The sequence below is a fragment of the Orussus abietinus genome, unplaced genomic scaffold (assembly GCF_000612105.2).
Source record: "Orussus abietinus isolate OABI.00-Male unplaced genomic scaffold, Oabi_2.0 scaffold483, whole genome shotgun sequence".
NCBI lineage: Eukaryota > Metazoa > Arthropoda > Insecta > Hymenoptera > Orussidae > Orussus > Orussus abietinus.
Window position 1 is genome coordinate 17,551 of NW_019394626.1, and position 15,831 is coordinate 33,381.

The window sequence follows — 15,831 nt, forward strand, 5'->3', positions numbered from 1 at the left end:
ATTCCCAAGTGTAATGTTAAGAGTTTTTGCGGGTCCGCTATATCCAGCTATCGTTAGACTTTGCACAATGTGTATAAAAGGTAGATCTGTTCTCTCCGACGTATAGAAAGGACGTGATTGGGTGAATTCATAAAGATGCGTTCGAACAAAAAATTGACAAATCATTTGAAAAAGGAAAAACCTCTCTAAGTATTATTTTTTATTGAGTTGTTTCAAAAGTTCATGGACAAATTGGTAAAAGACGTGATTGGGTGAAATAAAAATGCGTACAAGCAGAGAATCGACAAATCATTTGCAAAAGGAAAGACGTCTCTAAATGTTATTTTTTATTCATTTGTTTCATAAATTCAGGTATAAATTGGTAAAAGACGTGATTGGATGAAATAAAAATGCGTACGAACAAAGAATCGACGAATCATTTGCAAAAAGAAAGACGTCTCTAAATGTTATTTTTTATTAATTTGTTTCATAAATTCATGAATAAATTGGTAAAAGACGTGATTGGGTGAATTCATAAAGATGCGTACGAGCCGCGAATCGACAAATCATTTGCATGGGCATATATAATATATATAACGAGAACTCTATAATAGCAGCTCTCGCAAGTTTCACTTGCTCATAGACACAAGTGATTACAATTGCCACGAAGAAAAAGAGAATAATGACCCATAAGAAGTGTCCCTTGATAAAAAAACAAGATTTGTCCATGAATTAAGGAACAATCCAATAAAACTCATTGTCGAGTCGTTTTCCCGAAGAATCTCGTCCATCTTTCCAACGGAGACGCGGTCGAGCGTTTCAAAAATCGAGACAATCAGGAAACCCGGTAGAGTTTCGCGCCAAGTACACAAATAAGCATCCTTATTTACCGGTGACCCGTGCAAAAAAATAAGCCTCCTGAACACTGAACGATAAATTCGCCAAATTCCAAGTATCACAGAGTCATGGCTCGCGCAGAAAGTGTGCTATTTTCGTCTGACTTATGCTCATGGCTTAGGGAGTACACGTCACCTCGTTTATTTTTTCCCCGAAAGAAAAATGTGTCTTTGTCTCCCCTGTATTAAGGTGGTATGAAAGAGTAATTCCATATATATCAAAACGTGAAAATATTTATAAAACTTTTCCTTCAAACTAGGTGCGCCAAATTATCTTAAACTACCACGTGATTAAGGGAGCCCTAAGAAAGAACGCGATGCTCATGAGATTTCGTTTTCCAAAAATAAATGTCTTTTTTCGGCTCTTCTCCGAGATAAGTAAACATTTCTTTCCGAAAGATGAAATTTCACGAGCATCGCGTTTTTCCTTAAGGCCTCCATAATCTCGTGATGAAGTTTCAAATTATTCGTCGATGCATCCAGTTTGAAGAATATTTTTACAAATATTTTCATTTTTTGGTATTTATATATCACACTTTCATATCACCTTAAGGCCTTTGCTCATATCCCACTTTTATAAAAACATCCTTAAAAGATGCTATAAATGACAGACTGCGGCAGCGATGCCTAGTCATACTTTCTTTTAACACTTTGGGTGCTAAGTACTTTCGGCGTATGGGCGAATTTCGTCAGGGCGTGCTAGCGATATTCGACCAAACGTCGGACGCACATATGCGTCGACAGCGCTCAAAGGGTTAACACTTTGCGATCCGCTATACATATTTTGAGGTGTTACGAAAGGGCCATTAAATATGTATATAATGTAATCGACGCCTCAGAAACCAATTTCATATAATACCATTAAGGTGATGCAAAAGTGGCGTCAAAGAGTCATTCCTGCAACTTTTCTCCAAACTGGGTATACCGAATCGACTCACAATTTACAATGTAAATATGAAGGGTCTAAGGAAGGTCCTGAAACTCCGGAAATTTCAATTCTTCTTAAATTTCTTCATAGATATTTCATAAATTTGTTATAAAAATTGAAATTTCATTAGTGTCAGGACCTTCCTTGTAACCTCCAGATTCATGTTAAAAAGTCTTAAACGATTCGGTAAACCCAGTTCGGAGGTTTCATAAATGAGACCTCTCTGACGTCACTTTCACCAAAGAAATTAAATCGACGTCGATAAAGTAAAATAGTATAAATTTAATCGACGTCGACAAAGTAAAATAATATAAATTTAATCGCCGTCGATAAAATAAAATAGTATAAATTAAATCGACGTCGACAAAGTAAAATAGTATAAATTTAATCGACGTCGATAAAGTAAAATAGTATAAATTTAATCGACGTCGATAAAGTAAAATAGTACAAAATGAATCGACGTCGATAAAGTTCCGCACATACAGTTCGGAGAAAAGTTTCATTAACGATTGACTTCAGACGCCACTTTCACATCCCCTTAAAAATGGCCATAAGAGTAAGATATGAGTAAAGGCCTACGAGTTTCCCTGTTCCCTCGCGAACTAAGCGGACAAAGCGTGATTTCGCGTCCTCTTTCCCCCCGACACGATTTAACATTACTAAAGCCTTTTTCGCGCCTTACCCTTTAAACTATATAATAGCTTACGACAAATTTGTGCTCGCCTATATCTAATCAATGGTACAATAGTGTCGGTTTCGTTCGAGTCAGCTGATGCGGCAATGTCTCTGCAAAGGTACTTCGCCCTCGTGCATGTGATAAGACTCGACAAGAAATGCACCGAGACGACGAAATGTTTATCGAAGAGTGATTTTTAACTCAGAGTCAAAGACAAACAGCAATTCTAGAAATTTCCTGGCCCAAGCCTTAAGGTGATATGAAAGTGATATATATGTTACCGTGAATGACCGAAATTGGAGAATGTCGACTTTCACCGGTGAATGTCAACAGATACCAAATACGTCGGTGAAAGATAGAATATTTCATTACATTGTTGTACATTCGGACCCTCTCCAGAGTGTGTCGACAATCACAGATATTAGTGCATGGTGAACGTCAACATTTACCGGTGTAAGTCAGAAATAAGGGTATTTAGCAAATATTTCGGACATACACTAAGCGACTATGTGAATGTTAACATTCATCGGTGAAAGTCGACATTCTCCAGATTTCGGTGTTTCACTGTAACATATATATATACCTAAACGTCAAAAAGTGTAAAAATAAAATCATGGGTTAAAAACATAAATATTCCCCCATATTCATTTAGAGCGTGATTAACTAATCATATACACCATTTGAAGTAAGTTTAATTGTCAATGAGTGCATTCACGTGATTAGCTGATACTCTGATTGATTAGAAAGCAATTTAGATGCGCCCTTATCGGAAGACAAAGTCCCCTAGCTTCATGCAAAAACTTATTAGACAGATAATAGCCTCAAGAAGTAAACTTCTTCGATTAAAAATGAATATAAAATATTTTCAAGCGTACTTCGATCATTATAAATAAAATCAAAAACGTCTTCATCCGTTTCGTCGTAAGATGTTAATACACGTTCAATCTAACCCACGTTTTCCTCACATTTATGCAGTTTTTAGGTTTAAGTTCGATTAACTGTCGCTAAACGATCGAATTTGGTTAATCTAACCGGCGGTTAATGGGAACTAACTCGTAACCCAGGATTAACTTTTTGACCGAGGTTGGTGGAGCTGAGCATAAGGACACACTGATAAGGTTTTAGACACCCATCGATATATATATTTTTTTTTTTCATTCGATACCCAATAATTTGGTGTATCGAAGAAGTCATCGAAGGATCGATGATCTTTTCCAATCGATATGAAAAATCAAAGGATGCTTCAAATCATCTCTACGGTTACTCTGGCGCTAACTGCAGTTTGCTTTACGATTACATTGTATACCTTTTCCAAAATACATGGATATCAAATCGAAGTTGGCAAACTACGGTTGGAATAAGATTGGTCTTAACGCGAAATACTTTTTTTTTAATTTGTTTTTATAATTCTGCTGCTGTGTCCTTTTCTCTGCGCAAAGCGTCAAATTCAAGCGGCTTCCAAGCTCGTCGGTCTATTTTCGGGCCAAGTTTAAGGGCATATGATGACGGGAAATTAAGCGAATCCCTTTCGCTACAGTGTATTGCTCCAAGTTCGATGCAAACGGATAATTGTCAGCTCCGAGAGCCGTCGAGAGAAAGATCTCCCCATTCGGTCGGCTAACAAGGAAACATTCCCAAGTGTCCGCCTCCGATCATATTGAGTTTCATATATGTTGAAGAACACAAAAATCTAAGAGACACGTGTTTTTTTATATCTGCAATGGTCCACATTTAAGGGGTGAAACAACCCCCCAAAGTTTAGCGAAAAATCGGTTTTTTAAATATTCTTCGTAGGAGCAGTGGAGGGATTTCGACGAAACTTTGTATAAACGTATTCTGTATAAGGACGGTGACAACACAATATTGTTCAGCAATGTTGCACCCCCTCAAGGGGGTGAACTACCCTTCGGGTGACATTTTTATGTAATATCCATTAAACAAGCACTCCTACTTAAGTTCCACTTACGCGATGTGATTGCTCGCAAAAAATTAAGTAATTAGTATATACACCCACGTATGCAAGTGTGTATATTTGGCGCGAAACTCTTCCGAATTTCCTGATCATTCCGAAACACAAGAGTCCAACGCCATATCGATTCTGGTCCAGGTTAAGTGAAAAACATTTTATTAGAAAATCGACATCTCGAAAGTATCGGAACGTCCCTTATGTGCTCACAAGTCACGTGCCGAAGTTTCAACCAATTCTGTGGAATACCCTCGATAAAAAAGTGTCATATTCATATCGAGCGGTTTAAGGGGGGGTTTCACTTCACCTTAACGATGCATCAACGACGATACACCACGCAGAGAAACAATCGGTTGAGTAAATAAATGTTTTCTTAGTCCACCCATGGAATACGGTTATTACACCGCCAACCAAATACACGGTTGACAAGACTCTTTGGTTAACTTTTGGTTGATCACATAAAAACTCGCGCCAAGTACTTAAAGTAATTCGGTACATCTTAACGAGAACTTTCGCTTCGTAGACAAAGATACCGTCTAAAAGTAAGAAAACGGTGTAACCGAAGCACCCCACAGTCGATCGAAGCAAACGAGTTCGAGATGAAATTCGATTCGCAGTCGAAACATTATTTCAAATTAATCGAATACAGTAGCTCTAACGGTTACACTAGACGAACCGAATTTCTTTCCTGCATGTACACCCTCCGACAGGACCCATCGAAACTCCTTCGGAGGCAACACCAGTCACCCTTCGAATAAATACCCTGATCTATATACTAATTGGATAGTTAATACCTATTTGTTCCATGCGAAGAGGACTTCGACGAATACAAGGCACCCCAGCGCCCCTACACATGGACAGCGGTACTAAATGAGTGACTCCCGCGCATGCGCAAAAGTTTTAAATCATCAATTTGCGAAGGTAAACGTTTAATGTACAAAGGACCGAAGAGACATAATTTAATAATATCATAATTTACGTGTAAAATGGCGCGCAGGGTATGTCGTAAGAAAGCATCGACTAAAACAAAACGGTTACCTTTCCTCTCGTTAAGTATTTGAACAAAAAGGACAATTATTATCTTCCAGGGAATTAATCTGACCCCTCTTATATGGATCTACGATTGAAGATGCATTGTTTCGACGCATGCGCAAATACTATGGTGTTAGTTTATGCGTCCATGGCTAGAGGCGCTCTGGTTGCTTCAAAACGTCCCGCAATTTTGTAGGTTATTAGCTGTTCAGTCAGTATACAGATCAGTTAATAAATACTATACATCCGACCGTGAGCAAACATTCGCCAGCCGAATCAAGCTCGAGGAATGAAAATTCGGCGGCGCTCGCAATTAGCTATTATTTACAGAATGTGACGCGCCCCAAAATGAAGTTTTCAATTGTCCACCGGATATGAATATTACAATACTCGTGGTGCCCGTTCAACCGGCAGCACTTAATATAGACTTTATACTTAACTAGAGAACCTATCCGGCATGTTACAATTAACGAGATTGCCTTTGTGCACGACACCCTTCGAAGACTCCCTCCGAAGGGCATCCAAGATTGCGTAGCGAAGAAGTGCACCGAAGTGCAGTGGCTCCGCTGTGGACACATCGCAGTGGCTGCTCCCTTGGGTTTCGCAACCCTTATCGTACTTTGAGCTCCATAAGCCTCTATTACATTAGATGCATAGGCGCAGAACTAATAACACTAGCGACAACGCAGGACAGAACTTGTTAGGTTAGACTCTAGTTAGCTATCGGTGGGAACGAAGGACGATTTACACATTTTCTCACCCCCTATCCTAATGATTCCTCTCCGAATGACCTCGGGTCATGCCAATGCACAAGCTCAAAGAAGAAAAAGAGAGCTATCCCTAGGAGGCTAAATTTACAAGTGCTCGACTAAATCGCCTAGTCGACTAAACGAAACGGTATCGAAGCAGCAGGTTACGCAAGACATTCCTCTGTAACCCAGTTTTCCATATTCAAGCCAGTTAAAAGAGAAATAACCACTATTACATGAAATTTCCAAATGTCAACCTTCCGACATTAATTAACTACTTTAAGAATCTACAATTGATATAAATCGCTATAAATTAAAACGTTAATGAATTTACAATTTATGAACAAATGTCCTAGGTTACAAAGGAGTGTTACAATGATGAGGCGATACGTTAAGTTTTGCTGGAAAACTCAAATGGAACTTAAAAAATATCGATAGACTTAGGTTATGTGACTCCAATATCACATGACGTTATAGAGGGTTATACAGATTCCGATAGAAGGTAAAAATTTTCCCTAGCGAGTTAGTTTAGCATGTCGTGTGCAAACCTCCTCCGTACAATTAGACGAACGGTATCAAATAGTAAAATGCTAAATTGACCGAGGAGTAATGAAAGTTCAATGTCAAGTGTATACTACGCAGAGTCTCCGACAGACCGGAGGGCTAATGTCTTCACCGAAGACTGGCTATAAATCGTAAGATGTACGACTATGCGTCTAGTTTAACAGTGGCTTCACAGTTACAAGACGCCTAGCTCCGAAATCATTCCCTCGGAGGAGCTGTATTCGTAAATATTTAATGTATGTCGAAGCATTTCGAGTAATTGTAGTGGACGACCATTTATGCTATTATACGAGGAGGATAAATGGCTAACATCGACTGGCTTAACGGTACGCGTTAAATGCAGTTTTGAGAAGTCATGTGACGGGCCTATAGTAATCATTTGTAACACCGCTTGTCGACGCGTTACTTATTTCTCATTGATTTCACTTCTTCTTGCTATGCTAAATTCATCGCGACGATCACTTGTTGAGTAAGCTCAGTAAAGAGAGCATCGCTGGATGAATATTGCACAAAATCACCACCCTTTCAACAGTTCGACAACATTCCAATCCATCGACTAACCCTCCGTAACCCAATTGTTCTTTTTTTTTTCAAGCCAAGAAATAACCAATATGCCGTAAAACATGGAAACGGTACCCTTCTGTCATTAACTACTTTACAAATTTAAAATTGATAAACTTACAATTTATAAACTAAATTCTTGGTTGCGAAGGGGAGGTACGATAACAAGGTACTGCGTAAGCGAAATGAGACTTAAAAAATATAGATACATGGGTATGCGTCTTCACAATTACATGGCGTTATAGAGGGTTAACCATAAATAGATTGTCGTGCATAACCATTCACGAAACTTAGTTACTATGGCAAAAGAAATACTATTTCAGACCATGAAGTAGCACAAGAAGCTCCCACTCTATGGATCTTTTCAGAAAATTCTGAGACCACAATTTCTTGCCAAGTTAGCCGACAGTAACATGAGCGATCCCTGCGGGGAAAAATGTAACTTAATTATGCCACGTGGCGACGCTTAAAGTATGAATCAAATATGATACTACGTGTGGTACATATGTAAACACAGCCGGCTCGTATAACCTGCAACTTCATAAAATTGTATTCCATCCAGACTTGAAATCTCGCCTCTACTTTTATTAAATATCTGACCACACATCGAGCACGAACACATACCAAATATGTTTAAATCACGCACCCATTGCACGGTAAGAATCGGTAACCCGCACGTTGGCAAAATGGAAAAAAAAAGAAAAAGAACATCATTAGTATCGCCATCTGTAGGAATCGTCAGAATCTATTAAGCCTCTCATATTTCACGCAATTAGTGCAAAGATCATACGTGGTTAATAAACATCACATCCACGATCATCATACACGTACTTCTTATACATTATACCAGGTATTAGTGAACCTTTTAGTATCGAATTTTCCCACAAGAGTCGCTAGTATCACTACCGGCTAACTTGGCATTGCAACACAGGATTACTGTTACAAGAAAATAAGAGCTCTTTACGCTACATTGTGCTTCGAACCTTTACAATCCAATTAGATAATTATTAATAACACCTTATTCTCCACAAGAGGCAGAACTCTCCGAGGTACGCGAGGCATGACTTTAGCACAGCAAGGAGAGCCTCGAGATTTGACAATAATTTCCCTATACACGTACACTTCCAATGCAATGGAAACGTCATTAAAAAGACCTAGCCTACGACAAGCCGTGTAAAGGACCTTGTGCCGTGACCGAGCATAGTACCCAAGCCGAACTTGCTTCGCATTTAACATAGAAAACTAGGATTTAGCCAAGCTTCCGCCTCGATGACTCCCCTCCCATTCGATGCATCGCTCTTACAAACGGTTCGATCGAGTCAAATAAAGCTATTCAATTAAATTCGGAGTATTCGGACGCATCGCACCGGAACGCAGTGGATTAAATTCGGCTAAGAGCACGCGGAAGGAGTATACTGGATACCCGCGTTGAAAACTCGGAGGTTTTCTCCCTTTTTCTTTTCTTTCTTACTTTTTTTTTTCTTTTTCTTTTTCGTGTGCGAAGGACCTCAGACCTAAGAGCTCGAGAGCTTTTACTTTCTCGCACGATCGTTATAATTTTATGCTTCGATTATCAATTATTAATCGTCACACTTCACACATCCACCAGGGCGAAGAATTCTAAAAGCCTCCAAAGAAGCCCAGAATAACATGAGCGTTTAGAGCTCGATGAATCCGGAAACTCGGTAGAGTTTCGCGCCAAATACACACACGCACACACACATTCTACCATACGTATATATACGCGCACGCCACCAAGTCCTTAACGCTAAGTTTGGGCATGGAACATTTGTGAGAATTAATATCTCCGTATCTCTAAGTCTTCGCAATTCACATCTCGGTGGTTAACGACTGAGATGCGTAAATAACAAATACCATTCGCAGTTGCTGTAATTTTTTCTACTCATTGAAATTCACATATCAGTGATTCACGACCGAGATACGTAAATAACAAATGCTTTGCGCAGTTGCTGTAATTTTTGTTTCTCGATTCATCGAAATTCACATCTCGGTGGTTTCCACGGTTGAGATGTGTAAATAACAATTCTTTCGCGGTTGCTATAATTTATCTTAGATTCATTGGCTAGTAGTTAGCCAACGGATGGCGGCGCTGTGATCGTCTCTCCGTCTCTCCTAATCTTACGGCAATAAATAGCGGATTACATGCGTTCTTTGTATTATTCGCAGAAACAGTTTTCTACGCGCGTCTCTCTTCCTCTGATATATGAGACGAACGCGTTTCTCGCATCACTCAACGCTAAGAGTCTCTCAAAAATGTATTTGGCTCGAAACTCTACCAAGTTCCTTTACGCCGATGGGAAACACGTGCCATCTCTCTTCTATTTCAGAGCACCAAGCGCTAATACAAGATCTAGGCTTCGATGGAACCCCTGAATTCTTTAACCGGGGTTTGGAGAACCAATTCTCAGCGTTAGCACGATCGTTCCAAACAAATCCGTTTCCCTATACGTCGCTATGGCGCTTTTTCGCCATTCAACGTTTACCTCGGTCCGTAAAGAACCCATGCGTACAATATTCCACGTTGCAAACTCCCTTTTGCAAATCCTTAGAATAAAAAGTATAAGACGAATGCGCGAGAAATTGCTTCCAAACCCTGAGTCAAGCCCACTCCTTATCAGACATACGAAACATAACCTATCGATGCATCGCAGTGCAAGATCAGTAATGGCGTTTCCACCTGGTTACACCGAGCACCACTAATGTAGAGTATTAACACTAAACGTGTTCGACTGGTCAGTGTTGTGTCTATTCTGCCGGTGTACATTGTCTACTCGACATTGTTGCACTTGTTCTGCACTCTATTCGTTACATTTTTATCGCCATTGAAGCGAACAAGGGTGAAAAAAGTGCAAGATGGCGGCGTCCTCGAAGAACCAACGGAAATATTTCCAAACGCTCTTGAATTTGTTCAGTTCTTTAAATGATGAATTAGAAATGGTTGCGATAATCAATTAAAACGATCAACGTATGTCGGATTACTAGTACACTTATTCTGCACTCGATTCGTTACACTTTTACCACCATTGAAGCAAGCAAGGGTGATGAAAATGCAAGATGGCGGCGCCCTTGGACAACCAACAGATATATTTCCAAACGCTCTTGGATTTTCTTCAGTTCTTTAAATGATGAATTAGAAATGCTTGCGATAATCAATGAAAACGATCAACGTATGTCGGATTACTAGTACACTTATTCTGCACTCGATTCGTTACACTTTTACCACCATGAAGCAAACAAGGATGATAAAAATGCAAGATGGTGGCGTCCTCGAAAAACCAACGCAAATATTTCGAAACACTCTTGAATTTGTTCAGTTCTTTAAATGAAGATGAATTGGAAATGCTTGCGATAATCAATTAAAACGATCAACGTATGTCGGACTACTAGTACCCTTATTCTGCACTCGATTCGTTACACTTTTACCACCATTGAAGCAAGCAAGGGTGATAAAAATGCAAGATGGCGGCGTCCTCGAAAAACCAAGCAAGCCTAACCCTCGAAAGTTCATCCTCCACCACGGGGCACCGACAGGGAGTATCAAGACCCACAAAGAGAGCGGATCGGCTCACCACAGCCGAAACCGCGATTACTGCGCACGCGCACCGCCCAGATGCGCCACCGGTGTAGAAAAAGTGAAGCCCAGCTGGAAGCGCCACGTTGACGCACGTAAAGTAAGGAAAAATAAATGCCTCACATTGCGAGAGGGAGAGAGAGAGAGAGAAAGAGAGAGAGAGTGAGAGCGAGAGTCTCACTCTCCCCGCGGGACAGTTTATCCGATTTCCCTAACCGTTAAAGCGTCTCGTTCGAGAGCGTGTAAACAAATGGCACTCCGTTTAAAGGTGTTCCCCCGACCGGTCGTCGTCTAGCTGCGCCTCTCCACGTCCTCGAGGTTATACCGTCACTCTTCCTTGGACCGTACTCTCGGCGTTCGGCTAAAGTCAGGCGACTGCTAGCTCGAGTCGCTCGACGTGGATATGCGCAGCTGACGTTTGCCGCGCCGACGGGGGTGAGAGTGGTCCTAGCTGCTTGTCGAGGCTATTGGACTGACGGGGCTTAAGGGGCTCCGTGCCGAGTCCCTCAAGCACCCTGTCAACGTGATGACCAGCTTGCGACTGCCGGCGTGGTCGCGGTGCTCGCACAGCCAGACACCCTGCCAAGTGCCCAGGGCCAACTTCCCGTCCGTGATCGGGATGCTCAGCGAGGATCCCAGGAAACACGCCTTCACGTGCGCGGGCTGCAACAAGTCGAGAGAGGACGTTTCAACACAGTTACGATGATATGAAAGGCGCTGGGGAATTTAATCGACGTCGATGAAATCAAATTCATCTGTACTCTTTTTAGGGGGAATACTCAAGTGGTAACATAAATTGGCTTGTCCCGTTACCGACATTTATATCTATGTTCAAGTCTTTTACAGTCTACGTTGAGAATTATACGAACTGAAGGGTTCTATATGTCACATCGGTAAAGTAATGATAAAAAGATCGATGCAAAACTGTCGAAATCCCATGTATTCATGACTGTTTGTATTCTAACGGACCAACGTCGCCATCTGTGACGTTTAACTGTAACTAATTTTTTGCTATAGAAACACGTGTTAGCCATGGGACAAGCCAACATTATCTTACAATTGTTGGTGAAAATATTTTCCATATTTTCCCGTCTGACTATGTTATATTCCATTTATATGATATTCTAAATTGTTCGAGCTAGGTTCTGAAACTCTTCATTTGCGATTCTAAGCCTTCAAAAAGCGTAAAACATCAAAAACGTGTACAGACCATGACATGTTGGTTCTAGTCCCCATGATAAGTAAATAAATTTTGAATGAAAAATGAAATTTCATGAGTTTCAGGACCTACTTTAGGGCCTGCATATTCACGTGGTAAAATTTGAAACGAATCGGTAAGCCCCAACTCGGAGAACACTTTTCCCAACGATTTGACTTCTCAGATATATATATATGCTGAGACTTTCATATCCTCTTAAGGAGTGATATTACCAAGGGTCTATTTGATCCAGATAACGGCAAATGATGTGAAATTAAGGAAGACATCAAGATTAATGAAAATCTATGGATGTTATTCATAATTCTTAATCGTCCCTCCACGAAATGCTTTGACGTGTTTAGCACTGCTCATTTTGGGCGTGATTAGTGTTATTCCTTATCTCTGTTATCCTATTGTTTACCTTAAATATCAATAAATAACCGAGAAAATAGAGCTAACATAAAAATATAAGCAAATCATCTCAATACTAACACACAAAGATGAACGTAAATAATAATTTACCGTAAGAAAAGGAAATCAAAGAAAGCGTTTCACTTTTCTAATTGGTTCCCTAATGTAATCTAAACTTACACCTACTGCAGTTCCATAAAGAATTTAACTTCAATTAAACTTCTAACCTCAATTATATTTCCCTCTTACAGTAAAAAAACTTACGATTTCTCATTAACCTCTACAGAACCTCTAGAAGAAGACAGTCGATCGACTCACCATGTCGTCGGGTCCTTCGCAACTGTGCCTGTATGGCATCTCTTCAGGAACTATTTTATTAAGCATCATTTCCATGTCGTCTCTGACATCCGGATCCCAGCTCTCGTTCAGTGCCAGACTGGCCGATGTGTGAAGAACTGAGACAAGTAATTGCGCAAAACATTCCCATTAATTCCCAATGAACTGATAAAGAGTAAACACTGCACATAAACGATCTCAAAATAACAAAATGACCTGCTGCAACTTTTTCTCTTAAGAAATGCAAGTTAAAGAGACCTCAAAACCGGTTGAGGTGGTTTACCCGAGTCACGGAAAGGAGCAAGGAAGAAAGAAACGTAAAGCCTGGTTTATGATTCCATCCTAATCCAAATCTAATGCTAACTTAATAGTTTGCTGCATAATAGGTTACATACTAAAGGCTGAGATTAATATAAGGACTAAACACTCCCAATGATCTCCTTGCCATAAACAATTAAGTCGGAGTTACGTTAGAGTGTAAACAGAAGCATAAATCGGGTTTAAATTAACATTGTCTGGTTTTGGCATATCTCTCCTAACCTCGACTTAACCCAAAATTAATTATTCACGGTGAAGAAATCATAGATAGGATTTGCACCAAACGTTAAGGTTAAGATTAAGAAAGCATAAACATTCTCCACAAGTTCCTTACGACGAACATTTAAGTCATCGTTAGGTTAGAATCGAGCTGATAGCACAAGTCGAACCCTAACATAACGGTCCACTGTATAATAGATCGCATGTTAAAGAATACAATTAACGATAGGATAAGGATATTCAAACACTCCCTATGAATACCTTACCATGAACAATTAAAAGCCTAAATGAGTTATTCTCCACGAAGAATTCATATTTACCATTTGCGCCAATGGTTATAGAGTTAACCTAAGAAAAGCATAAACACTCCCCATTAATTCCTTCTAATCAACATTTAAGTCAGAGTTAGGTTAAGATTAAGCCGCAAGTACAAGTCCAACATAACCCTGACGTAACAGTGCGTCGTATAATGAGTCACATGCTAAAGGTTAATGTTAAGGAAGGCATAAACACTGCCTGCAAACTCTTTACCGTGAACAATTAACAGCCTAAATGCATTATTCTCAACGAAAAATACATAAACGCTTCCTACGAATTCTTTCTAATCAACGTTTAAGTCAGGGTTAGGTTAGGATTACACTGGAAGCCCAATATACCCCTAACACAACAGCGCACCGTATAATGGGTCACATGCTAAAGGTTAGGGTTAAAGAAAGCATAAATGCAGCCTGTGAATTCCTTACCGTGAACAATTAAAAGCCTCCATAAATTATTCCCACCGCAGAATTCACAGGGAACATTTGCACCAAAGGTTAGAATTAACCTAAGAAAAGCATAAACGCTCCCCAGGAATTCCTTCTGATCAACATTTAAGTCAGGGTTAGGTTAGGATTAGGCCGGAAACCCAAGCCCAACATAACCCTAACACAACAGTGCACCGTATAATGGGTCACATGCTAAAGGTTAGGGTTAAGTTAAGCATAAACGCCGCCTGGGAGTTCCTTCCACCGCCCTATTAAGTCAGGGTTAGGTTAAGGTTAAGCCAGGCTTAGAAGGATCGCAAAGAGCAAAAAGGACCGTAGACATGGAATAAAGCTTAGGAGTAGCGGAGGTTACCCACTCTGTATGTGGCAGAGTCCGACGGAGAACTGGCAGAGCTCCGGGATCTGCCTGAGGATCTCCTCGCTGACGAGGTGAACACCGCGGTGCTGAGGCCTCAGGTTGATCTTCCTCTGGAACCAGGCCGAGCCGATTTGGATGCCCCTGTTGGAGGAGGCCATGATACCGCGAGGACACCCCGGGCGACGGACGAGCACAGCTGATCGGCGCGGCGCCGGGAGAGTCCCGAGGGGCGAGCGGCGGCGAGTCGGGAGGAAAAGAGCCGAAGAGAGGCGGAAACGGGCGGAAACAGCCGGAGAAACGGGTGAAGGGGCTCGCGGTCCGAGAGCGCTGGAGAGCGCCGAGCAGCGCCGAGAGTCACGAGAGCGCGGACAGCTCCATCGGGCGGGACACCTTGGCGCCCGTTACCGCGGGTCCTCGGCTACGAGAAGGACCTTCCCCGCGACATCTTTCCCTCCGCTCCGGCCGCCCCGAGAACGCGCAACCGATCGCCCGATTACGCTGCCAAGCCTCGCGGGAGCGCGCGGAAAGGTTAGGAGGGATAACGATTGACTCGACGTGCACCACTCCTCCGAGCTCTTGAGCACTCACACCCGCGCGCTCCGCCAGACTATGCCCAAAGCGCGCAGGCGCGCCGCCAGCGTCGAAAAACCATGCGCGTCGCTCATTGGTCCGCGGCCTGGCCAATGGGAAGGCCGGGATCTTGACCGAACCCCCCCGATTGGCCCGCTTCGGATCTAACGGAATGACACGCCGATATCTATGATTACGTCCTAGCGTATTCCCAAATCCGGATTTTATCGGACCTGGATCGAGTAAATTGCACGTCTACATTGTATTAATAAATACGCAGTTCGATCCCGAGCGACGTCTCGATCGACCCTTAAATTCGGATTTACTGGGTTTAGACCCGATAAATCCCCGATTTCGAGTGCGATGGAGACGTAGTCTGTCAGACTGGGTTCCATGACTCTTGTTAATCGATGTTTAACTTGTTTACACCCGATTTAAGCTTGGTCTACATAATTAAAATCCGGTTAAAGCTCGGTTCCATAACTCGAGTTAACCGAAGTTTCATTGGTTTATATATGGTTTAAAACTAACGATAAACCAATTAATACGGCAGAACATAAGTAGTTAAATAACCGACATAAAGTAGCATGTGTAAGAAAACTTAATAAGGTTCAATTAGATTAGTTACTTTTTGATTTTCATTTTATAATTTTAACTTCGTGTAAGTGACTAAAACTCCTGTTTTCAGAAATATTAGGTTAAAAGATAAGTTCC

At 41.2% G+C, this 15,831-nt stretch overlaps 1 protein-coding gene across 1 annotated transcript; it reads right to left on the reverse strand.

Moving 5' to 3' along the window:
• Positions 1 to 4,587: 4,587 nt before the first annotated feature.
• On the reverse strand, positions 4,588 to 15,115 carry LOC105702849 (UPF0047 protein YjbQ). Its single transcript, XM_012430746.1, has 3 exons — positions 14,546 to 15,115; positions 12,871 to 13,007; positions 4,588 to 11,606 (listed from the first exon to the last, which is right to left on the reverse strand). The coding sequence occupies exons 1-3, from the start codon at positions 14,703 to 14,705 to the stop codon at positions 11,391 to 11,393; spliced, it is 513 nt and encodes a 170-aa protein (XP_012286169.1). The 5' UTR covers positions 14,706 to 15,115; the 3' UTR covers positions 4,588 to 11,390.
• Positions 15,116 to 15,831: the final 716 nt, after the last annotated feature.

Coding starts and splice junctions, on each gene's coding strand:
- LOC105702849 (XM_012430746.1), bottom strand. CDS start 14,705: ATGGCCTCCTCCAACAGGGGCATCCAAATCGGCTCGGCCTGGTTCCAG. Junction 13,008..14,545: donor CGGACTCTGCCACATACAGA/GTGGGTAACCTC, acceptor TACTTGTCTCAG/TTCTTCACACATCGGCCAGT. Junction 11,607..12,870: donor GCGAAGGACCCGACGACATG/GTGAGTCGATCG, acceptor GACTTGTTGCAG/CCCGCGCACGTGAAGGCGTG.